The 26597-nt window shown below is 39.5% G+C and overlaps 3 protein-coding genes across 4 annotated transcripts in view; 1 reads left to right on the top strand and 2 right to left on the bottom strand.

Moving 5' to 3' along the window:
- Positions 1-790: 790 nt before the first annotated feature.
- LOC113129319 (Rieske domain-containing protein) lies at positions 791-3940 on the top strand. 2 transcript variants are annotated; one of them, XM_026305240.2, is made up of 4 exons: positions 791-1344; positions 1700-1815; positions 2499-2626; positions 2843-3940. In XM_026305240.2, exons 1-3 carry the CDS (start codon positions 1164-1166, stop codon positions 2595-2597), a joined length of 396 nt encoding a protein of 131 aa, XP_026161025.1. In that variant the 5' UTR covers positions 791-1163; the 3' UTR covers positions 2598-2626; positions 2843-3940. The 2 variants fall into 2 exon arrangements, with proteins under 2 accessions (XP_026161025.1, XP_026161024.1); XM_026305239.2 differs by having other exon boundaries at positions 2499-3940.
- Positions 3941-4189: 249 nt separating this feature from the next.
- cilp2 (cartilage intermediate layer protein 2) lies at positions 4190-21930 on the bottom strand. Its single transcript, XM_026305237.2, has 10 exons — positions 21717-21930; positions 14754-14831; positions 14085-14354; positions 13635-13817; positions 13110-13265; positions 12697-13014; positions 12279-12387; positions 11920-12077; positions 7834-10262; positions 4190-7754 (listed from the first exon to the last, which is right to left on the bottom strand). The coding sequence occupies exons 1-9, from the start codon at positions 21778-21780 to the stop codon at positions 7846-7848; spliced, it is 3753 nt and encodes a 1250-aa protein (XP_026161022.1). The 5' UTR covers positions 21781-21930; the 3' UTR covers positions 4190-7754; positions 7834-7845.
- A 3923-nt stretch (positions 21931-25853) lies between these two features.
- The window catches only part of yjefn3 (YjeF N-terminal domain containing 3), a 35988-nt gene continuing 35244 nt past the window's right edge, over positions 25854-26597 (bottom strand). Inside the window, exon 6 of the mRNA XM_026305226.1 lies at positions 25854-26371. Coding sequence (XP_026161011.1) covers positions 26175-26371 — 197 coding nt within the window. The 3' untranslated portion in view covers positions 25854-26174. The remainder of the gene's footprint in view (positions 26372-26597) is intronic.

The raw sequence follows: 26597 nt of genomic DNA, 5'->3' as shown, positions 1-26597 counted from the left end.
CTGGCACAATAAAGCAATGGAGACAAAGTGAATAAAAGTTGATGAAATACAGATCATCATTTAGAAGTTGTTTTTTTTTTGTTTGTTTTTAGAATTTGCCAGTTGGACAAATTTGTAAATGGGACAATGCTGAAATTCAGTGCTTCTGGAAAGGTCAATTTTAAGCAAAGATGATAATTATGAGTAATTAATCTTTGATCATAGACAGATGGCTGAGTTATACACAAATATATAAGGTCTCATTGAGGTTAGACTGAAGTTTGAGATCCTGTTGTAAGATGTATATCACACAGACTTCTAGGCTCAATGTCTAAAAACACTGGCAGAGGCACAAAGTTCACAACAGTTTGTAATAATGTTGAAAAGTGCACTGTGGAAACAAAACTCAAGATGACAAAATCAGCCAAATACCTGTCTGGAGCACAGTGCACTATGGAGTCTTCCACGCAAGAACAAAAACAGGCTTTATAACTGATAATTGAGAAAAGGTTTTGAACTATTTGCACAGTACATAAAAGCTAATGTTCCACATATACTGCATACTTTGAGAACAAGTCCAGTGCTCCAAGTGTTCTCAATAAACTCAACAGGCCACCAAGAAAGCTTAGAGAATGGCTATATTAGCAAAATAACATTGTTGGAACATAAAACAGTGAGTTAATGGTACAGACTGGTCCTTATCAAAAGGCAGGAAGGGTCTGTCTGGGTCAGTGTCCAATGAAACACCCATGTATATAACGAATGGGCAGCAGCCCCCACATTAACTTCACTTTAACATGCACCACTGTCCCCAGGCTTGTTCAGGCTGTTCGGGGATTATACTTTACAGCAGCTGTATCTTCATTTGTAACTGCTAAACACAGAATCATTGAGTAGGTGTGTAAGTAATATCTGTGCTGTGCCTTCACTCTCAGTGACAAACACCTATTCACATCTGCAGTAGCTTAAATGTGGCTGTGCCCGAGCGCCGCGTTGCTTCCGTGTGACCGTGTCCCGGCTGCCTGCAGCTCAGTCCGCACGGCTCGACCGTCGCACCGGCCGGTGTTACCGGTCTGCTGGTTAACATGGAAGTACTTGCACAGAGCGAGCTGCCAAATCCATTTGGAAAAAAAGGAGCTCGGTTGTAGCGCAGATTAGAAAACCAGCTCATTTCTCCGCTCTCTATGGCTTCTGGCTCCGGAGAGGAAGAGGGAGGCGTTTCATGGAGACTCGTCGGCCCGGCCTCGGAGCTTTCCAAGAAGCGCTGCCGACTAATGTACTCCTCCCTGGGCAAAGACTCTGATGTCTGTCTCTTCTATGTGAAGGGGGAGTTTTTCGCCATGGATGCCCGCTGTTCACACTCCGGTAAAGCCTCAATCTGTCGACACCCACATTTATTACTCGCGTCAGCCCCTTAGGTAAATAACGCATATATCCGCCCTGCTCCCCTCTGTAAAGACAAATATAATCGTGCATGCGAAGGCGTTATTGCACATGATAGGTCACATAGCCCACTGTGAGTACAGCTGGTGGCTGTATTTACAGCAGTATGTGATGCTCCGAGTCACCATCTTGGCCCTAAAACAGAACACAACAGCAGCACCATGCCCCCTGCTGTCATCAGCTTTACACCATGTTAAGTAAAACCCCAGGATCACATGCACAAGTCTTTTTTTTTTTTTTTTTTTTGAGAAGAAACCTTGATTTCCTGTCCCCACAGGTGGTCCCCTGTGTGAGGGGGACATAGAGGAGGCTGATGGGGTCCTGCAGGTCTTCTGTCCCTGGCATGACTATAACTTTGACCTCAGGACAGGGAAGTCGGGGACCTCTTTACAGGTCAGTGATTAAATATGTCTTTGTAACCAAATTTTAACCATCAATACAATCTACATTTCTCCTGCTTTATATTTTGACGTTTTTCAGAAGAAATTGAATTAGGTAAATGCAAACATCTGTAATTATATTATTATGGTGTTAGCTATCATATGCAAAGGTATCTGTACACATGTATACCTAGGGGTATCAGTTACTGACTGCAGATGGGAGCTGATGTGAACAATCAAAGTGTAATTCATCTTCTTTTAATAGATGTAGGAAGATCGACTGGTTGGCACAGCATGAGAAACCATCATCAGTCACAATTAATGTTACGTTTCCATTTTGTTCTACTAAGCATCTTTTCTTCTCCTGTTCTGTTTTTTGGATGAATGAATCCCTGAACAATACAAATATGCTTCACTTTTCATAGACATCGTCTTTTCCATTAATGATTTTTTTCTAAACTGTCTTGTCTTTTGTCCATCAGTAGAAAAGTAACTGTATTCTATTGTGACTGAAGTCATAGTTTTCACAAGAGGATTTCCCCACCCTTCAGCTTGTGACAGTTGATAATGAATACACTTTAAAGTTTCTTTGACACATCACAGTGCTGTCAGAGCTCTTACTGCTCCCACAGTAGCTCTGGGTGGTGTGTTTCTTTTCCATCTTCCACCTCACATGTCTGTGTTTGATTGTTTCAGCAACAAGTGTATGAAGTCAAGCTGGAGGAGGGCAACGTCTATGTGAAACATGCCAGTCGTCTCTCCTTACAGCCTTTTTCTGCAGATCAGAAAAGCTGAACAGCCTCAGAGCAGCTGCTTCGTCCTTTGTAAGACCTCAGATTGCCTTATTGTGGACTCTCCTGCGTATAGCAATCTTACAATAAGACTTGTTCCACAAACCCAAGCCATCCGAAACATTCCTGTCTGAACCTTATCTGTCATTTTGGAATTCTGTAAACTCAGGACGATACCACGATCTGTCTTAAGAGGACATGACGTCATTAAATTGTTTTTTTAAAGAGTTTTTCTTGCTGGCATTCCAGATTGACACTCATCCCAGACACTGAACATGGAGAGCTGTGAGCTCACCACTGACTTTGATAACACACCAAACAGTGGCAAAGATGCAGCACAGCCATTGCATCTTTTGTTGAGCCCCACAAACTGCAATAATGGATCTGAAGGCCACACTTGGTGACTTTTGGCCTTTGGATGAGCTTAGACAAGTAATCTCATGATGACACACAACAGAAACACCTTTTCAGAGAGTTCTTGGACTTTGTGGACTGTTTTCTAACCCAAATTGAGTCCCAGCAAGAAGAACACACGTGAAGGGAACTGCAATTATAACTGGTGGCAGTCCTGGTGTTAAGATGTCTCCATTAGCATTTTTCTTCATTCCTGGCTTGCTCACAGACAGGTTTGTCTCTCGCTGACGTAATGGCATTTAAAAGACATGGTTAGTAATGTGTTGGAGGAAGGTTCGTGACCTGAAATGCACCACTGACTCAAGAAAAATGTGTTTTTCTAGCCCTATGTGTATGTGCACTGATGTGTGTTTTCCTTATTCGTCAGTGGTGTGCACAGTTACCTGCTATATTTTCTGTTTGCTCTGTTTTATGACAGACACACAGAGCCCAGTCAAGAAGGTGTCAGTGGCTTAACACTCTCATTTTGCTCCCCACTGTACCCCCTCTTGTGTGACTTTATTACAGTAATAATTCCACTGGCTAAAAATGTCTGCTTGTGTGCCAGAGGTCTCGCTGTGCGCATTATAACTCATCATCTGGAGTGTAATGGGTAGATACAATGGAGATGCAGCTTTTTTTTGTTGGTGGAAAAGTCAAAGCAAACATTGTTCAGAATTCTGCAAAGGGCCAGAGTGTTATTTCCATGACATAGCTTCCCATGAGTGTCTTAAGATACTGAGCATTCATGTGACTGTTTCATCCTAAATCATTTTTCATATCCTCAGCTAATCTTAATGCATCTTGCTTCTTTCTTGTTTCTTATGTGAACTATGTATCTTGCCCATGTTGTGGTATCTGCAGACTCTACAGTGTAGCTTGTAGGACTTTTAATTTTAGCTATTTATTTACATAAGGCGGCATTCTTTTGTTTGTTGTAATCCGTATTTATTATTGTGATTGATGAAAAGATGGCAATTCTTTCTATCTGTATTATTTACTTTACCAATTAAATAACTCTTTTGTATTCAAATATGAATGGTGGACTGTCAGCTGTCTGATAGACTCGCAACTTGTCCACGGTGTATCCTACCTTTCGCCCACTGCCATTAGTACCCTTGTTACCTTCTACAACTCTGACATTGTTAAACATTTTCTAGAGTCCTCCTCGATAAAACTCGTAAAAGAATATTAATCCAAACGTTTACACAAAATTATTTATTTACAGTTTTTTTTTTGTTCATACAATTAAAGCAGATTTCCTACAATACACAATTTACACTGAAAAACTTAATTCAGATAGAAACAGATCAGCATCATCATGCAAAGGCTAAGCAACTACAGAGGATTATCTGGAGTTTGTTTATGTATTTTCTTTTACTGCACCTGTTGGTGGCTTCCTGGAGCACAGTGGTAAATTTACAACTCTCTTCAAATACTCCAAAAAGTGGTGGAAATAGTTCAAAGATGACATCCTGAAAAAATTATGTTCTCACTGAGACCAGCTGGACTGTACAGAAGAGAAAAGCTATTCATGTTTACGTTACTGTGGAATTGTGGATGGAGATTTGTGATTTTCTGCCCTGAAGTTATATGGTGCCAGATAGCATTACATGCACCCTCTGAAGTTCTGTGACAGAGAGGCGAATTCAGGTGGAGTACTTTTTTAAACAAACAAAAAAAAATCAACTTCAGACACAAAGAAACAAACAAAGTCTAGTGAATAAAGCCTGAAAGGATAAAAAAAGCCAGTTGGTGAGCACTCCAGACTTTGGTACAGCTGTAACAATATAATGTGTTTATTAAAGGACTAGTTCAACATTTTGGGAAGTACACTCATTCACTTTTTTGAGAAGAAGCTGATGAGAAGATAAACACTCCTCTGACATTACCAAGCAAACAGGGACTCCTGGAGAGCCAGGCTATCTCTTTGCTCCTGCTTCCAGGCTTTATGCTAAGCTAAGCTAACCAACATAGCATCACATTTACTGTAAAGATACGAGAGTGGTGTCATTATTTTCAATCTACCTCTCAGTATGTAAGCAAATACTGTCATATTATTCTTTTAAAGGTTAAAAAAAAATACAAAAGCTTCGTTAAGCCATACATTTGATATTAATATTGAATGAGTCCCTATACAATGAAACTACTTTTACTGCCATTCCCACAGAGATTCAAAGAAAAAAAACATTTTCTTTCCATTAAAAATTAATCTTTGTGATGTGTTGTATCTGTTGGATTCAGTCTTAAACTCACTTTATTTGATTCCAAAGACAATGGAAACTTTTTCTTAAGTCATGTAACCAAACATTGCAGAGGAACTTTAATCTCCTTTGAAGTTTCCCAGAAGACAAAGTAACTGGGGAGCCCAGCTTACTTTTCCATGCATAATAGTTTATTCAAACTATTATTTTTACCTTGTCCATCAAATTCCCCTGATAACTTCTCTTCACGAATAAGCCAATTCTCCTGTCAAAGCACTCCCCTCCAAAAACCTGCATTCTTCCACGTGCAACCTCTTTCATAGCCCAGGATTTTGTAAGTGATGGACTGTGAGGCCAGCGACCACTAATATTTTCCCTTTCTTTTTCCCTTTTACTAAACTCTATCCCAAAATGATTAAATCTTTCACTTGATAATCTCACTCCTCTTTCTCTCTTTGGTCTAACATTTCCTCCAGCTGTTGGGCCTCCTCAGCTGGCCTCACACACCATTACATTTTAACAGGACTTATCACTTCCTCCACCTGGATTCAATCATTATCTTCCTTACTGGGTGGATGCTGTATCTGCTATGGGAAAATGTTTGTTTTCATCTGGAAATGAGAACTGTTCTGCTGTGGATGGCTCACAGGAGGTCAGTGGTAATGGTCGCAGTATCACAAGCTGTCACTGTTTTTCCTGTGTTTAGTATTTTTCCTGGGGTGTGCTGTTCATACAACGTAATGGAAAGACATTGTTCTTTGTACTGGGCTAAGTAAAAGTGTGAGGTTACATTTACACAACTTTACATCGGCACTGCTTACATGCTAAATATTGAAATTATTGCACATTAGGAATAAAACTAATAAAACAATTATCGTTGTGGGTCAAGCATATTGTTGGTTACTTAAGTCATTTGGCTGTTTGTTTTAATAGCTCTTAAGAGAATAAGTCATTTATTTTCTAATTAACAGTAGGCTTGTATTTATTTGTCAGAACTTCTTCATTTCTTGATGGGCCACTGTTGCCCTTGTTTGGTTTTGGATTAGTTCAGGTTGAAGAGTTTCTCCCATGGGTCTGCAAGAGCCCATTTTGCAGATAAACTAATTTGAAGCTTTTATCACTAAGTGAAGTTTCTTCCTTTTACAGACTTCATTTAAAATAGTTAAAAATTCTTCTTTCTAAACCTAATAATCTATCTGACTTAAGATCTATTAAGCTGTATACTTTTATTGTATAGTACTGAATGCTGCAAAAAAAACACTGTATATCACACATAATAGAATTTATGAAGTCTTTGCGAGTAAATTCAGAAGTTGTTTTATAATTATCACTCTAGTGTATAAGAGTGATGCAATTTTATTAATGAAGAGAAGGCTCCTCTGAGAGTTTTAGCCCCTACTAATAAGACTGTGGTGCAAAATCAACCGTGTCATGCAGCAAAGAATTGAAAAACTTAATAGATAGTATGTGGTTAATAGAGTGAAATAATTATTACATTCAAAATTAAATTATTTGCTTAAAGTCACTAAAAATGAGTCCTGTGTTAGATCACCTTAACCACACTACCTGCCATATGTACTGAAAGAGCAGTTTCATTCACCAGCAGAATTTTTTATGTATTGTATTGATTGGTTACATGCATTTTTTTTTATTATTCTACATACTGTATTTATTGCACAATATACAAAGGCTGCTCACAAACACATTGGTCAACAACACAGCAAAAGTCCATTTAGACCCTGAAAGAGCCTCTGTAAGAGTTTCTGAGAAAAAAAAAAAGCCATATCTCACAATTAATTATCTTCATTTTAGATGTCCTGCTACTAGTGAGATCAATGCTTGTCTTGGCCAAAGCCTGGGGCCTTGGTCTTGCACATTAGGTGTGGAAGGATGTTTGGCTGAATCATGGGTGGAAATGTGGTATGCTAATGAAAAGGTTTAAGGAGCATGACTGAAAACATCCTCTGTTCCATGAGTGCCATAATTCCCCTCACTGTCTCTTTTGAGTGTGTCTCCCTTTGGAGTTTCTGAGTTTGCAGAAAAAGGTCTCAGTGTCTGCTTCAGACAACATGGAATAAGTGCCTTCATTCTGAACTTAAAAGTTTGTGTTTAATAGCAGGCAATAGATAATTATGAAGTGTTTGGGGTTTTGAAGCTTTTGAGAGCAAGTTTTGGGTTTAAACCAAGCATGAAAAGAGGTGAGCAAAAACTTAGCATGGGCAACATCAAATGCCACAAAATAAATCTACAAAAACTACATTCTCAAAAGCCAATTTAGTCTGTTTGTTCATTAAATTAGACCAAACTAGTTCAACAAAATGCCAGTCACTCTGTTACATATAGACAAATGACTAGTGTCTTTTAGGAGAGAGGGAAACATAACCATACCAAATCATTCAAGTATAAGACCTAAATATTTTCAATCACACTTGATGACTTTGATGAATTGCCATCTCTCTCAGTTTTATGATTTTCATAGTCAAAAGGGAGTTCTTACTCGTCCCTCAGATGAACAGCTTTTATTTTCTTAACTTGATGTGGTCATGTCAGTCTTGACTGCACACCTAGACATAAACAGCAAAGAACCTATAAATCATTGTGATATTACATTGTGAATATAAACATACATCTAATTAAACTTACTTCTTGGCAGATCTACTGGCGTTGCTGTGTGCGCATGGACCCTCTCCTCCTGGTTGTAGAGCTGACTCTGCGACTCTGGGTCCTGCCCTGCTGCTCTGAAGGATAGGCCACCATGCGTGTGGAGGACCTCTGCACCTGCAAACCCCCCATCTCCCTCATGTCCCTCGCCATCTGAGCCAGTGTCTGACCTGGATTAGTCTGTAGACGCTGGAAGAGGCTTTCCCTGTTAATTTTCCTCTCTGGACAGCTGAAAGTCAATCCCACTCCAGAATCTGTCTTCATCTCCCTAGAGAAACCATCTGAGGTGCCATCAAAACAGCGCCCAATAGCAATTTCCTTAGCCACCCTGGGATTCTGATCTGTGACTGTGTAGATGCCATAGTTATGTCCCAAAGGATCAACAGGGGCTAACATGGTGAATCCATGGGACTCGTTGTTTTGAGCAACTGGTGGATGTTTGATGAGATATTCTTGTAGGAGGTTGTTGGTGCTGATCCTGCGACAGTTTCCCTGTGGAAGGATTGTTATGAGGGATCTGTCCACGTCAGCTTGATCAAACAACATGCCGCTGCATTTGAACTCCACACAGGCCGCTGAAGTGTTGGCCTCTCGCATGTCCCGGGTGCTGCGGATGTCTCTAATGCCATAAAGTTGTCCTTTAGTCACCCGGTGTGTTCCTCCCAGATTCCTTGACCTGACCATCACTTCCTTTTGTCCATGGATCTTGACCTTAATGAAGCATGCTCTGAACTCTTGGGGATTAGGCCACCAGGAGAGGTAGTCTCCCGTCCAGGATGTCAAATCATTCTCCTCAAAGGGAACAACATTGTATTCATACTTGTCCTTTTCCACTCTGAAGAATCTGAAATGATTTGCATCGACAGGGGCATTTTCACATGATATTAAGTTCTGATATGGATATATGGGCCCATTGGTTTCATCAAGATTATTTTGATTAGGCTTTGCCAAGTTAATTCTGAAGGCTGTTTTTTTCAGAGCTGGATCCTCATGGTCTGAGCGTTGGTAATCTATTTTATCTAGATATGGCTGAGACACTCCAATGATGTTTGGATTCATCTTGGGGGAAGAAGGAGCTGCCTCGAGTTCCTCCCCACCCAAAATTGCAGTGACATAGGCTGTGTAAGCATCAGGTCTCTGGGCATCACAGAAAGCTGGCAAACAGGCCCCGTTGGGACCAGTTATGACACTGTCAAAGCGACCCCATGCTCTAGGATTGGAGGAATAACCAGGTTTGGGTTCCAAATTTATCAGGGTTATAACAACACCTTCCAGCTGTTCCGTAGGAAGGAACCTGTCACTCATGTAGGCGCGGACTTTGACATAGCAGCGTCTGTTTTCGGGCACATCTAAATTGAAGAGCCTACGTTCTCTGATTTCCATGTTGCCTATGAGAAAGGTGCGCTCCTCTCGTTTGCTCCGCCCGTGACCACCAGTAGTTGTTGTGGTGTAGGAGAAGTCACTCTCTTCTTCCCAGACTCCTGTGTCTGGGTTTAAAGACCACAGTTTCATTTTGGGAATGTGCTCCTGCATTTTAACATGCTGTGTGTCAAGAAGGACTTGCACTTCTCCAGCTCCAAGAACCTCCTTGTTGCTCTCATCTCTGAAGTCCACAGAGAACATGCCATAGGTTCTCAAAGGGAGCATGTCACCCTCATCATCCACAAAGTTGAGGTCACCAGGGGTTGCTGCTGCTGTGGTAATATTTCTTGGGTCGATGAAAGTGACGCTCGCTTTTACTGTCCCCTCATAGATGTCTCCATTGTCTTTATGGAAGGAATTGGGAGGAATGACCAACTGACCAATGGGGTCTTCCCCTTTAATATCTCCCAGGTCAATAGAGTTGGTTTCTCCAGCATTAATGTCAATTGGTGTCTGTTTTCTCATCACCTTTACATCATGATAGATGGATCCACCCTTCTTGTCTAAGATGAACACCTTAGGAGTGTCCAGAAACCTCTCAGTAGGGTCAACAAAATTTACCACCAGTCTTTGTGTATCTGGAGGTATTTGCAATGTGAATCCTCCTTGGTATCCAGTGGTACCCACCCTCTCTTTACCGATGTATATGTGGCCAAAACGTAGAGGCTCATCATTGTCAGCTGTTACCACTCTGCCACGGACTAGCACAGTTGGTTGCACACACTTCTGACAACTGCACTGTGTCACAGCCCGGATAGGAAGGCCGTAGCTCCCACAGTCAATAACTCGACTTTCCATTTTTTGAACTCCACAGCAGAATCCAGCCCCATCTCTGCAACGCATATCATAGTCTAATAAGCCGGCACATTTGTTATGAGGGCAACGGCCAGCATTGTAGTACTTGGAGTCAGTCCCAGGTTGAACACAGTCAATCGGCAGTCTGATTAAGTTCACCTCAGGAGTGGAATTGCATGCTGGTGTTCCTTTGGCTGCGAATTAGACAATCAATTACATTAAGCTAGTGCTAATATTGCCATCTGATATACATAAAACATGAGAAAAAGCACAAATGACTGCTATGACGTGTCATTATGACACTGCTTTAGTTTTTGAAATGGACATAAACATGCTATGTTACAGACATGGTTAAGACTCCTGTTCTTTACCAGGTAATCATTTATGAATGCACGAGTGTAATAAGACAAGTGTATACGGAATAAATTGGAACTTGCAAGTGCAATATTTTTCACACATAGGCACACTCACATATGCATATACACAGGCAATGACTGCAAGGCCCAAAAGTACCTGTGGCCAACCTGGATGGCAAAATGTGCACGAAAGGAGAATTAGACATGAAGTTAAAGAGAACATTTATTTACCAGCCATCCAGATGGGAATTAGAAAGATGACTGACAATGGTAGAATGATTCATGTGCATGACATCATGGTTCAGCTTATAGTCAAGTATACTTCTTAAGCTCCCCATCTCCCAAGTAAGTCAGTAATTGCAGGCTCATGGAGCAATGTGATCTGTATGAAAGATCATTATTATACTGCAGATTTTCCTGTGATTAAAACATATATATGTGTAACTCTAAGTCATCTCAGTAAACTGAAGTTAACATAGTTTGTGACAGATAAAACTAAACTTCTGTATAATGTAAAATGTGAAAACTGCACTGGGCTGAAAGAATTAGACATGTTTGTCATTCTGCTATGAGGCGCAGGTGTTGCACACATGCAGTGTCTCCAGTCATAATGACTTTTGTGGTCTAGGGATTTGTCTGGGAGAGCTTGCTTTAGCGCTTTTCAATGAAAACCCTGTTTGTTAATCTGTGTTAAAAGTAACAAGCACCTGGAAGATACAACAAATGTGTAGCTCTCCCACACATATGTGGAAGGATTTTTTGCCAATTGAATTTCAACACTGAGTGTTCTGGAGAAATTGGATTTGAGTCCAGAGCCATCTTACACAATAATATCTGTTTAGAAATCTGTAGCTTCAACCAATATAAAGATAATTATAATGTACTCTACCATACTGAGCTGATATATTTTATGTTCTCATATTTTTCACATATAATATTTACTAGGTATTTTTTCTGTCTTGCTTAGTTTAGGACATGCATTAAATTCTCTTAATGCATGGTCCATAGTGACTTTGTTGGATCTGAGCACTGACATGCCTCTTAAAATGTGTATTCTGGCATCTGCTCCTCATAAATTTAAATGAATTGCAGTTGTTTGCTATTTGTCCATGATTTTACTTAAATCCTTTTAGAACTTTGACCAAATACGTCATTGTCAAATGCTCTGGGATATCAGCCATCATGAGCTACACTATAATCCCACTGTGCCTCTTGCTATCATCATAGCAAATTGTTTTTTTCTCATGGCTGATGATGAAGAATTACCATTTACATTACATCATTGTGCTGTTTATTAGAAGAGACTTTTGGGTCTTTTTGACACTGAGAAACTTGTTAGCATGTTATCACTGCTGCCCCTAAATCAGCAGTGTAAAGTCAGAAGTCCTGTCCTGCACATATATCTTCAGTAATATGATTGTGATTATGGGATGGTGGAAGCTTCTAAAGCACTAACCTCATATTTGGTTAGTCAAAGGTGCTTGATCATACATACCAATCACAGTGAGAAATGCTGGAGAGGACTTGACGCTGCCTGCAGGGCTGCTGGTTTTGCAGTAATACTGTCCTGACTGCTCCAGCTTTAGGTCCCGCAGTACAAGGTCTTCTTCATATTTGTACACTTTCCTGTCCAGCAGAGTCCCATTGTGATACCTTAAAAATATTTAGAGATAAAATAGATGATAAAATAAACAGAACTTTAAAACCTAAATGTTACTTTTATACTTCTGTGAAATGTTTGCAGAACTATATAGAGTAACCAGCATGTTCAAATAGACATACACATTACTCATGAAAAAATATCCTTCTCAATATGTGAGTTTAGATTTTTTGTCTCTAGGTATATGATCTTACCAGAAGTGTTTGTCTGGTGCTGGTGATCCTGTTGCTTTGCAGCATAACAACACCCGCCCTCCTTCATAACGTACCTTGTCTTCTGGGTGCTTCAAAATGTACGGCTTTTCTGTGGAAACCAGAAAGGAGCAAACTCTCAAGACATCAGAAAACTCTGTTAAACTTTATTTTCACAGTGGTCTCTGTGCATATAAAAAAGCTGCACAGGCCTCTTTTAGTTTTATTTTCAGTTTTGATGCTAGTAAGTGCTCCAAACTCCAAACTGTAAAGCTTTACAATAGGCAATCTGTTTATGTAGCAGTTTTGTCAATTTCCTACTTTCTATAGCCTGAGAATATGATTGCGGGACTTCTATCTTACAGCTCTAAGAGTTATTTCATAGTATTTAATAATTGTATTTTTATTAATTGGCACTCACCAGCTGATTTAAGGATAGCCTGCACCCAGGACACCCCTGTGCTGTTACTGTAGGTGGAGACAGTGATTGGGGAAAACTTGTCTTTCCTGATGGAGATCAAGGTCGAGCTAGAGGAGCAGACACCTGTGATTCTAAACTGTCCTTTGGAATCTGTACGGGCACGGATCACCTTGGGCTGGCTAGCCAGTGCTACCCAGGCCCCTGCCACAGGGACACCAGTGACACTGTGAACTTCTCCATGTAACACATGGGTTTCACACACACAATGGCTGCAGTCCTCACTGGGACGACCCTCAGGGCACACATGCTGGCACTTGGCTGTGGAGAGCCAGAGACATGACGTAAACACAGGCTGATAAAGACAAAGTTATAAAGACAAATAATATGACCTTTCCATCTCAGAGTGACCATACCAGGACATGGACTTTTCCCACACGGCTGTATTTCAACAGGCCGTCCAGTACACTGCACTGTCACTGAGGTCCGCACACAGGTCCTCCTCCTTATCCTGCGACCTCCACCACAAGTCACTGAACAAGTTCCCCACTCACCCCATGGACTCCACTTGGCTGGTCACATGTACAGAAAGAAACAATATCAGTTTGGACTTAAGCAAGACATGTAGTAATTTCCCATGCATCGGAGTGATCGAAGAAGAATATTAATGAATGTACACAAAGTAGTAAATCAGTTATTAAATAGACCAAGTACTGTATATAGTAATGTGTGCATCAAAAGCTTAAGACAAAGAAAGCGAAAGCAATTACTGATTAGAAGTAGCTCAAGTATTTGAGAGAACAATAGCAGCAATCACAATAATACAATTTTTTTTGTGCTTCAGCTTAAATCTATGTCAGCAGCGTGCAAAGATACTTGAGGACTTGGGAGGCTGAACCTTTGTCTTTTTTTTTCAAGGAGGTAAATTTAGTGATTCTCACCTGTACATGGAGGGGTGGAGCACTCCCTCCTTTCTGAATGGTGACCCTGGCATGCTGGCACCAAGAGTAGAGCCATGGGATTGGTGCTAACACACTTCCTCTGGCGAACCTGGATGCCCACATCGTTACAAACTGTGGTTGAACAAGGACCCCACTCGCTCCAGTTGGTCCAATAACTCTGCACTGAAATAAATATTGATGAACTGATTGTGAAACCCTGACCAAAAACACAAAAGTGTGCCGCTAATGGCAACTTAAAAGTAACAGGAAATAAACAAGTAAGTTATTAAAAATTGCAGACTGTCAAAAGACTGTAAACAACAGTAAAACAAAGAGAGTTTATCATGTTCAGTTTTCTCCATAATCAATTTATTTGAAATGTGAATTCATATATGTGTTTGGATGCATAGTCATATCTGCAAAGTGACAACTTGTACAGCCCTGACCTACCTGGGGGACACTGAAAGCGGACATGGTAGTTGGAGCAGACACGGCCATTGGGCTGTTCCTTGTTGATACACCAGAATCCTTTCTCCAGACTGGAGTGAACCACTTCCCCTGTGTCTGCTGCTGCCACCCAGTCTGTAGTGCGAGCCTCCATGGCTGTAGGCCTCGCACAAACTCTTTCTCTGTAGTAGAAACGGATGGCTTCCAGGCGTTCATAGTCTCCATTTCCCCCGGGATGGTCAATGTTGAACCAAGATGTCCACTCAGTCACACCTAGCAGTACAGAGAAGGGAAACACAAAGAGAACGAAAAAGGAGGAAAATTGTAGCAATGGGTTAAAATCTTTGATATTAGGCCTGCTGCTGCCATTTGAAGCTGACTTCATACAGCCCACGAATCTTTCCATTGTCTAGTTTCTTACAAATATCCTCCCCCTGGTTTGACTAATGAGGCATATTGTACATATTGTAGCATCTAGTTTGTTAATCTGCTACAATTTCCCTAAAATAAATATAGGTAACAGTCATTAGCAACAAGTAATGCATTATTTCAATTCAAACCAGAGCTGAGGCGATGGAGAGGATGTGTTGCAGGTCAATCAATCAAATTCCAAACTGACTTCATAGTATTTTTATAATCAGCTATGATTATCATCACTATTAGATTCAGTACCTGTTGTTTGTGTGTCAGTGTATGTGTTTAGGGCCACTCTCTTGCGCCTGTCTGATTGGCTCCTGGTCCTCACAGATCCTGTACACAGGAAGATAAACAATCATTAAGTTGACATTTTGAATTTATACCTATCTACCCTTATTTTGGTCCAATAAAATACATGATTATATGTATAGGTTATAAGTTTGTGTTATCACGTTAAATTCTATATGATTATTACATGTGTGTGATTGTTAATAATTGTTTGTGTTTGACCAAAATAGGTCAAATAACAACATAAAGAGCAGGTCACACATTTCAGTGTGATTTATCTTGACTTGAATGTTGTGTTGTGCACTGCATGTTTTCTGATTTTGATGAAACCAGTTGAATAGTTGATCAAACCAATATTTGTATGCACACACACACACACAAAATTACACAGTCTGAACACACTTTTCTTTTTCTTCAAGGCAAGTAAGCTTTTCCAATTACATGCCTTCCCTCTGCCCTTTATTTTTTATGTGCTGGAACAGTAACTAGATTTCTGGGGTAGCAAAAGGGGAGAACACTAAAATTTGTCAGCTTTTTGGTCCATTTTTTTCTTTTCCTTCTTTTGCACACTTTCTTATATTTTACTGTTCTCTCTATATCTCCCCCTTCTCCTCGTACATCTGCTCCTTCTCCATCTCTTGCTGTGGATTTTTCTAATTTGCTGCTCTTTCACCTTTTTCATCATAAACATGGAACATCCTCTCCATCTATTTGCATCTCACCCATGGTCTTTGTCCTATGTTGTTTCATCCTTCAGCTTATTGTCCTCCTGTCATCCTCCCATCTTTCCTTTTCCTCATCCATCAATCAGCCGCTGGTGAGGATGCTAATCAAGCTCCCTGCATGTGGATTCCTATTTTAAAAAGCTTATCTTTAACCTCTTCATACAGCACACACACACAGACACACTTTTCTGCAATAGCATTTTGCTGATTTCATCTTTGATCTTAACAACATATAATTATATATGTTGCAGACACTGTCATACACAAGTTAGTGTGAGCAGAGAGTAACTGTTGCTTTATTAGAAAAAGATATTCAACCTGGCATTCATTGTAAATTTGGCTTTGTGATCTATTAAACCAGCTCTGTGACATGTTTTCTCTTATATTTTGAAGTATAATGATTCATTTTCCTACAGTGCATTTTGCAAAAACGTCAGTTGTTTGCTTGACATTTCATTTAGGACTGTGTGGAAAAAAATAAACGTCATGGTCAAAAACAGAAACCAAAAAGTAGTTTATGTCAACTATGTGTGTGTGTGTGTGTGTGTGTGTGTGAGGGTGTGTGTGTGTGTGTGTGTGTGTGTGTGTTTGAATAATGCACAAGCACTTAGCACTTTCTTAGCGACGGTGTTGACCTTATGAGCGCAGACTCCCAGCAGTAGAGTGGGGTATCGATCCTGGCCCCTGTTGATTTTATGGCTCATTTCAAGTCTTTATTGTCATGCCAATACCTTTCTTTTCAATCCTGAATGTTTTTTGACAGACTTGCAAAAAGACAGATAGTACCTCAACTGAAAAAAGGTCTACTGTCCAAAACTGCATTGTGTTATTAAGTTTGAGTTTTAAAGTAGACTGCCTGCTGATCCTCATGGTTGTTGTGTTGTTTTGTCCATGACTTAAAAACAACTGATATGTTTCCACATCAGCATTGGCTTCCTGATTCACTGGAATGGAGGATAAACAGAAGCAAAGCTTTTCACACTGATCTGCTAATCAAATCAAACATTTTTAATATTCTTCTTTTGTTTCCCAAATTTGTTGTCTGTGCTGATTACACATTAAAAGCAACAGAATTACCTTTTTCACCTGCTGGGCTAAATATTACACTTTATATTACAATATGACCCTGCTTAGATGGTTGCACAGTAACAATTTTAAGTCTAGATTTGTCTGTACAATCTGAATGTTTGCTGAGAACTTCTAAAATCCTCTTTCAAAAGCACGTGGCAAGGCAAAGAAGTTTTTAACATTGTGTTCTAAACTTGTGGCACAGTAATTACATTCCCTTCTTAAAAGCACAACCAGTTATTTTCGAAGAAATCATTAGGCATTTCTTTCAGCGCTTGTTACATAACATGTCGTCATTGCTCAGGCCAAAACAAGGAATTCACACCAGATCCATTTGGCTTCTGATTATCATTTCAAGATGTTTAATAATGAAAGTGAAATAGCGAATGATTGTTAGAGTTTTATGAGGTGAATAAGGCTTTTAGAAAGTTAAAAAGGGGAAACCCAGATTAGCTACACCATAAGGTGAATTCAGGGCTACTGAATTCTGTTATGGCAGGTGTGCACTGGCCTGGCTCCCATGGTAGACTCCCAGAGCTTATTGTGCTTCTGAGTAGCATGTTAGCACTTTATGAATTTTAAAAGCCAGGAGATTTTATAGGGGCACTGCTTCATGCGGCTGGTATGTGAATAAATTTACTTCACTGAGAATCAAGTAACACACATTTTTCAAGCCAAAGTGAGTAGAGTTAGAACTTATTATTTCCTCTTCAGCTCTAAAAAAAACATCATAAAGCTCCCCAGTGGTACAGTATATCTTGTTTTTCCTTGTTCGTGTGCTCCTTGTGGGTTTGATTGTGAACTTTGCTCACACAAATCTCTTTTCACAGCTAACGTAGTGGAGCCAACAAGTCTTCCAAATTAAATGGCAAAGTCTTTGCCTCATAGAATGACATGTACAGTAGAAGTGTTTTCTAATTTGTGCTTTCCAAAAAATCCCTGCTGAGACTCATTTTAATGGTGTGATAACACTGTGGTTGTGGTTATGCTTAGGTCCAAAAATGACTTTGTTGGATTTAGAGAAAATTCACAGAATTCATTAAAATGAGCGACTGTGTGCCCACGAAGAACAACAGCATCAGATGTTTTTTAAAAAAGTATATATTTTCATTTGAGTTACAAAGTCCTTTAGAGGCCTTTGGAGTGATGACAAGTAAAAGAGGAAGTTAAGTGATGTTAATATATGTTGAGCAAAGTAAGGAGGAGTTCAGGCTGGTAAACAAAACATCAGAGTTTGTTTCCTTATTTTAGACGCAAGTCAACATTATGGTTTCAGTTTTAGCATGACTATGATTGTAATGTCTGTAAATACATTCATGTCAATTGTTTCTTGACCCGACAACTGACTACAGACAAAACTGGAGAAATGTGACTAAGATTGTAGAATGGGCACAAGCTGTCAGCGTTCTTCGGAGGCTGTGATAACACGAACCCTGATCGTAACCACAACCCTAAACCTGCTGAGGCTAATTTCCAGCTAATATCAACAACTTCCAGCAGTAGTTGGCAGTCCCCCATCTTGTCTGCAACCAGACAAGATCCCTTTTCTTTTTCAATTTCACTTTTGAAATGAAACCTGCTATGTGACTGTTAATAGCCATCCCCACCGTGACAAGGTGCCATGGACCATGGGCAAGGTAAAAATCTGTATTATAGTGGCAAGAGGAGGCAACAGCACCAATATAGCTGCATTTCTGGGCTGCTTTTAGTTCTGCATATAGCCACATGGCAAATACCTGGAGGGTAGACTATGTCAGTTACATGCCTGAAACATAGCTGCTGGATTATGCAGCCATAGTCATCTTTACCCTCTCTAAGTCTGTTGTGACAACTGCGGTGGCAAGCTTTGGCTTTAATAAGTGATGCTGCAGCAGCTCATTCTGAAATACAGGCCTTGTGCTTAAAGCAAGACTACACAACAATAAATCTACTATTAATACCTCCAGTGCCTTTGGACAGCACAAACTCTCTCAGCCCCACTTTCTGAGTGGGAGTTTTATGCTTTTGCCAGAAACTAATAAAAACCTACTGAACAGAGGAAAAGGGAGGAAAATGCTGGACTTCTATGAAGTTGCACCCAGCATGGTTCCAGTCAGATTAGAGAGGTATGGATGGGGCAGATACCCTGGCAGGGGGACTGGGTTTAAACAGAAGTCTGGATCCTGTTTATAATCTTCCAGATCCTTACAAGAAAGCAACATGACAACACCAACCTCCTCCCTATGTTATGTAACCTAATGGACAAAGTGAAGCTTGCTGTGAGAGTGAGGCTGTACAGTATTTGTCAGTGTAATTTGTTGGAAGCTCCCACTAGCCCCAGAAGTCTAGACCTATTTAAATGTAGCTTAATCCATTCTGTTATTCCACTTCTGAATTCATGGATGTGAGTGCATATGCATATGTGTGAGTGTATGCGTATGTGTGAGTGTATGCATATGTGTGTGATGATCTGTTACTGTCACATGGAAGCTGTTTATGTGTTTGGCTAGTTTCTAAGCTGAGGTGTGTGTGGTTTCAGCAGCATCTGCTCTTTCCGTCTGTATCTATCTCTCTTTTAACCCAGATGTTCCGTATTTTAAAAAAATCAAAGTCAGATTTCAAAAACATGTGCAGCACATTAAAATCTGCAATTTTGTCCCTGACATTAAAATGATGCGAATCTAAGCACACAATCTAAACATTTACTAAGGTATAGGAAAGACTTTGTGCTGTTGGCCAGCATTGAATTACTACATCAACATATCTGGAAGCCACCTGAACCTGTACACTAGTCCACAGGTACAGAGCCAGAAGCGGAAGATAGCTCAACTAAAAGCAGCTGATTAGTCCTGCAAAAAATAATATTTTGCTACATCCACAAACTGTATGCTTGTACACGTGTTTACACAAAAAGAAGAAAAATGTGAAATGGCTTGGACGTTGCTGTTAATGGGAATTCACGCCTTCCTTTCCTTTCATCCACTGTAATCTCTGTCACAGTCATTAAAGTCAGCTGGCCAGACAGCTCTGTGTTTGGAGCAAACAGTGGCCAGCACCTGGAGAACTAGCCCCTGTGTCTGACTCACAATGGCCCACCAGCTGCTCACATACCCCATCTAGTTTTGCCTGAAAATTATACATAAGACAGAAGAGAAGAGAAGAGAAGAGAAGAGAAGAGAAGAGAAGAGAAGAGAAGAGAAGAGAAGAGAGAAGAGAAGAGAAGAAGAGAAGAGAGGAGAAGAGAGAAGAGAAGAGAAGAGAAGAGAAGAGAAGAAGAGAGAGAGAAGAGAAGAGAAGAGAGAAGAGAAGAGAAGAGAAGAGAAGAGAAGAGAAGAGAAGAGAGAAGAGAAGAGAAGAGAAGAGAAGAGAAGAGAAGAGAAGAGAAGAGAAGAGAAGAGATAAGAGAAGAGAAGATTGCAAATCTCTGATAATCTGATAGAAATACCATACTGTTCTGTTAAGCAGGCTGTTGTACAGTAACTAGCCCAGGGGTTGAAAGCTGGACTTATGGTAAAACCATAAGTGGGCATTCAGAAACAGCTGCCACCTTAAAATAGGAAAACAGCTCATAAATCTGTAAGCTCTAAAGCGTATGAAGAGAGTGATGGAGAACAAGGCGAAAGAGAACGTTTGATGGAGTAGATCAGAGAGAAATGTGGAGAAAGGCAAAGGAGGGAGTTTGATGGACTAAGGCAGAGACAGAAGGGAGGTGAACAAAGCATTTGTGAAGAAATACCTGAGAAAAGCCAGAAAAGATGAAACGATAAAGACAGACAGAGATGTGCCCTCACTGTTCTAGCAGTGGACTGAATGCAGTTGTGGGGGCCATCAATAAGGAAAAAGTAAAGCGTGACATGCTGTCCAACTGGACAGGGGAAAAGAGGACGGAAAAGTAATTTCACCTGTACTCATTATCCCTTTTTTATTCCATTTTCTCATTTACCCAGCAGGTGGGAAAGTGGGTCATTTAGTTTGTGAGTATTGATTCTTGTTTCCAAGGTGACTGGGTTTCTGTGTTTAGAGACTGCTGGCAATGAATTGGAGGGTGAAACGAGGACAAAATGCAGCACATTACTGCAAGATGTGGATGTACTGCTAAAGAAGCATGACACAGCACATCAAATTTAATAAGTCTGACATTCATTCATGGCTGTAACACAGTGGTCTCTATTAGTTAGAGTCAATCTAATCACCATTTACCTTCTTCACACACCAAACTGTCTCCTGACCTTATGATATACTCATCAGTAAATGGTGCAAAGCCCCTGTGAGACATTTACGACCATGGCTTCCCCGTCCAACAAGATATGGAGACCATAAGGTGTGTTCACACTCGTTTGCTTTTATGAACTGCCAACTCCTTTTCTTTAGAAAAAAGTTAATGGGGCGCATCTGGGGTCATTCAGGAAGAGTGTTAAGTTTCAAAAAATGATAAGAGTGATATTTGATCTAAAGGAGGCATGCATGTCAGACTAGTTAAGAACTCACCACAACAAAATGTGTGAATTAAAATGAGAAACTATAATGAAAACTAAGTACTGGGTCAAACCATAAAAGTCAGTTGAGCACTATATCAGTGTTACAACTACAAAAGCAGGCCTGCTCTTTGCTGAGAGTCACTGCCACTGTACAGCAGCTTGCCATTATGGAGACAAGCGTGCGTCACCAGAAACTTTTGTCATCAACAGCACTTTTTACTGTCGTCAACAGAGTTTTTTCTTTGTCTGCACTACACCACGGGGAGACAGAACACAGAGCTTTCATTGTATATAACCTCCTCCTCCTCTATCACCACATGTTGGTGATTAGCCTGGTGGTGAAATGTCCCGGTGAATCGACATTAGACATTAAGGACTACAGTAGTGAGGTGGTCTATAAAATAACACTCACCATACACACTATTAGAAAATGAGCTCACACCAGACATTTCCCTAAAGTCTGATATTCTCACGGAAATGCTGTCAACTTAAAAACCCATGGTCATGTCAGTTGTAGCGCAAATGTGTGTGTAGTCATGCAGTGACCCTCGGTACTTACAGTAAATCTTGTATCTTTTTGGATATTGTTGTGCTGGTACATTTACAGCAGTTTCCTATGAATGTGCTGCTCTTGCATCCTATTTGTTTACAATAATTTTGAATCATCAGTCTTCACTTACCTTGGCCCAGAGTGACTGAAGCCAGGAAAAACACCAGGAGTACCATCTGATTTAATTCCAACATGGTGCCACAACTTTAGGTTTAAATGAGTGTTGTTTTTCTCTGCTATTCTACAGCATAAACCTTCGAGAAAAAACACTAGTCAGGTACAGCTGAGCGTCTCTCAGGTGTGAGTGATGCTGCTGTTCAAGCAGAGCCTCAGTGCCGCTCTCTCTCTCATGTGAGTTCATTTGCTTAGTTGGAGACAGGAGCGTTTTTAAAAGAAGGGGCATCTGGAGTGCACACCAATCCAGCCCCTCTCTGCTCACCATTGGCCAGTGAAATGTAACATCTGGGTCCCCCATATCATCTTCCAAAAAAGGTGAGGGTACGGTGGGGGTAGAGGGAGACAGGGAGGGAGAGTGTACTAAAGGGTGTTTCCTCATTTTTCCAAACAAGATTGCATACGATGAACTGTGTTTGCAACAATACGTTCATATTTAGGCTGGTTACCTTTTCCTATAGAGCAGGCGTGTAAATTCATCCTTATTCATCCATCTGCGTCTCTGCTTCTGAGTGGGTCTCATACAAAATAGGAAACAGTAGTTTTGGATGTTTGAAATCTGGTTTAATTTTATATTTTATTATGTATCATCTGCTCTGCTTTTTTATTATTGAAAACACTCAAAATATAGAAAAGTAGTTTGAAATATTAAATTTTCATCAGTCATGATAGCCCTACTTTAGCTATCTGTTCTGTGTTAAATATGGGAAGACATGACTAATCTTCTTCTGTTCAATATCATGTCCTTCATCTGTCTCCTGAAAGGACACAGGACGGTGCCAGATGTTGCTGTCCCTCGGGTTAGTCCTCTGGTTCAGTTTTGTAACTTTTTAAGTCGTTGATTGCCGGCCGGTGCACTGCCAAAAGTTGGAAGTGGCGTCATACGGCACGTCTTTCAGAAAAAACTCTTCAGAATGCAGACATGAGACATGCTTATGAGGTGCAATGTTCTCAGGCTCCTTCACAGTTCTGTGAATTGTTAATGACACTTGTAAAATCCTTCGGAATTAAAAACACAAACCTAACTAGAGCAAAAATTTAAAAAAGGCAGGTTTCTAGGTTTCTAAATCTTTTTTTTTTTTCAAAATAAGTGCATTACTTCAAAACGATGGTCGTACATTTACTCAATTCACATTACGAATACCTGTCTCCACCCTGAGGGACGATGATGGAAATAATTCAAGAATTTATTGTTCAGTCACTGATAAACAATTCTGGGGTGTTTATACTTTACTATTTCCATTTCTACTGCAGCATTCATTACATTACATAAGCAACTAGTGGAAACATTCCACCACTCTCTTTATCTGTGAACTTTCTTTTCAGATTAAGATTTTATATTAATAAAAAATATATGATCAGCACATTGTTACTTTTCATACTTTAAGTTAACTGAGATTTTACAAGTAGTTTCAGCAATAATCAAAAAAGATAATATAATATAAAACAATGCAATGAAAATTCTTGATTGAAAGCTGATAGCTATGTTCTCATTTATGGTTATGTATTTCCTGTGAACAGATGTCTTTCTCTACTTAAAATATAAATCTTCTTGCCCCTAGAACTCAAAAGTGATCATTGTCATTTGAATTAATGTGTCCTGTATCGGTTCATATATTTTCCTGTTTTTTTTTTTGGTTGACAAAACATGTTTTGAAAATGAAATATTCAATGACTGATTCTTTTTTAAAAACCTGTACTTATGGCATTGAGAAACAACTGGCAACCAGAGAAAACCCCTGTAACTTGTTAAAATCTGAGCTTTCGTTTATTGTACAATGTAAGCAGTCGATTAATCTTTCTACCTCACTGCTGCTCTCACTAAATCTTTTGACCACGTTTCTTCTCCATGTAAGACTATCTTTCACTGACTATTACAGTACAAGTGCCACTGTCAATTATAATTGTTTAATGCTCCAAGCCACCAATGATCCAAGGATCATTACTCAGCCACTCTCATGAAAAGCACAAACGAAGAAGTGGTGACAAGTCATTGTTTCTTGACAGGGATTGGACAAGCATGAAAGATGTGCCTGCTCAGCGCTCAGACGTATTTCTACAGTCCTCGTCAGTTCAGACAGATTTACTACCACAGAGTGAAAAAAGGGTAGGAATTTTTTTTCCATGACTTTCTACACCCACTCACACATGTGCACACTTAGACTGGGCATTAGTGCATTACTATTCAGAAGAAGCTCCCATGCTTGTTTAAATAAACATGACCTCATCCATAAACAGCAAAGCGGCCTCAGTAAGTTATTCTTATTGAAGCCTGCAGCCCCAAGCTCAATAATGAAAGCCCTTCCTCAGCACATTATAGCCTGATCACACCTGTTTATAGCTTTCATTACCAAATTAAACCCAGCTGGGAGCTAATAAACATAAGTAACAGTGTGTCATCATAGCCATAACTGGATATGATGTGCATATATCACAGCCTGGTGGCCTGATGATTACTGACTGTCATTTAACAGATTAGCTGTGTCCAAGGCCTATTTTGAATCCAAGAAGCTCAGCATCAAATGAACAGTGTTATTTATCAATGTTGTTATTTACATGGTATCAGCTAAAAGCATGTTTCTAAATAGCTATATTTAGATTCTTCATGCAACAGCTGTCCTGAAAATCTGAAAACATTTCTCACCTTATAACAGTGTTGTGGTTATACAGTATGTTAGGAAGCATTTCTTTATTTAGAGGGCTGATATGGAACAACATTGTCATTAATTTGTACTCATGGTTCTGGCCACTTAATGAAGCTAACCCTTCTTTTAACTCTGTTTTGGTTCCAACAAATATTAACTTTTTATTATTTATTATTATTATTATTATTTATTTATTTATTATTATTAACCTTTAAGCTCTTTGGTGATGAAAAGGTAGTGTACAGAGGGTTTATCAGCCCTTTCTCTGAAAGCGTTGTTGCTGTGGGGAACATGGTGAGTAGCATAGTTGAATAACTATAATAATAATAATATAATAACTTTTAAATACTGAAAAAAATAAAGCTAAAACAAATAAAGCTCATCTAAACAAAAGAGAGTGCTGATAAATCAGAGCCTATTACATTACATTACAAATACAATTCTCTTGTTTTCTTTTTCTTTGCACACTTTTTATTTTTCATTCTTGCACCTTACTGTTGTCCTGTAGCTGCGGTTACAATTGAATTTCCCCATTGTGGGATCAATAAAGAATTATCTTATCTTATCTTATTTTACGTTTGAGAATACGGCGAAACTAATTTCAGTGTTTATTCGACCATAAGTTATATTAAGTAAAATTCTATTGTAAACTTATAAGATAAACGTGACATAAAATCATGGGTTCCAATGATTAAATATCACATGGATGTTAAGTTAACTTAATATATTAAGTTGTTTTGAAACATTGCTGGTTTATTTAAATACACTTTTAAGAATTTGCTCAAGATTGAAATACCTATTAAATCATTTTTTCATATAAACATATTCCCTAATGAAAACCATTCATTTTCTTTTCTGTACGTGTATCTGACCTAGAAGTTTTTCTTTCCAACTAAAATTAGAGCAGCAAAAACAACAATGAAGTTTAGGCATTTGAGTGTATACTGTGTATACTGGACAAGTTGCAACTTCTCTCTCACTGCTCAAAATTACTTAGAAACTTCACTTACAAAATTACACAAAAAGTTTTTTGCTGTTAACTCTTTCATCTTTCTTTAATATTTTTTTTAATCTAGTAGCACCAGTCTGAATGATTTTAGAGAAGGACAGGACAGCCCTGTCAGAGATGGTTACTGCAGCTATTTTAAAATGTATATTATAGCTTTAATTTGTGGAAAATATAAAAAACAGAAATTGAACTCTCCTTTAAATGGGACTTTTTTATTGGATGAGAACTGTCTGAGCCTTTTGTAACAGCCAATGAGGTACCTGAAACTAAAATAATGCAGATGTGCAGGCTGGCCAAACAAACCAAAAACACAAACAGAAATTTTTAAATTGCAAACCTGTACCAACTCTTTTTAGTAAAACACTTCAGAAGAAAGGTCAATATAATATAAGAATAACATCAGAGCAATAAAAAAAAAGTTTGGGATATAAAACAAAAATTCCAGTGGCCTTTGTCGTAGAAAATCCGTCTTTCTTTGCTGACTGTGGAAAAAGAAATTTGTCAGAGAACAGTTTTATGCTACAGCTTTTACAAGTAGACTGACACAAAAACTCCTTATGCCATTCCCTAAAAACACGACTCAAACCACAGTTTCTAAATATCCTTCTACTGTAGCTCGACAGTACATTTGCTAAGATGTAGCCTCTTCGACACAACTGAGATGTTAACATTAAATCACATCAAGAATCTATAAAATATGAAACAAAGGAGTGGATTAACCATACGTGAGTGCCCAGCCGGCTCATATGTTTTCCATATGTTACAACTCTATGAGACAGTCTGTGCCAGGGTAGTCCGGGAGGTTAAGCTCATATTTTTTCTGGATGTCATAGGGCAGGAAGCGTCCAGCCAAGAAATGCTTCCCCGAGAAACTCATGGCACACTTCTTTGGTGCTGTAAGTGAGATGAGAACTTCTGGGTTTATTCCATCTTGACTCGGTTCTTCTACGTCCCAACCTGAGAAAGACAGACAGAGGCACTTCAGGAGAGAAGCACTGATAAGTGTCTACCTGTTCTGCTCACACTCACTGTAGTACATTCAGGGTCTGATGAGCCCAAACTGTACTGACTGTAAAATAAGATTTATCCTCCTCTGTGCCTCCAAACTTGGAGGCCTGCTGCCTGGAAGCTATGGCTCCTAGAGCTGCCTGGAGGCTCATTTATCATGTTGTGTTTCTGAGCC

Source organism: Mastacembelus armatus, chromosome 4 (assembly GCF_900324485.2).
Source record: "Mastacembelus armatus chromosome 4, fMasArm1.2, whole genome shotgun sequence".
Lineage (NCBI taxonomy): Eukaryota > Metazoa > Chordata > Actinopteri > Synbranchiformes > Mastacembelidae > Mastacembelus > Mastacembelus armatus.
Note: the sequence above shows the minus strand (reverse complement) of the source record. Positions and strands in the feature narration are given on the sequence as shown.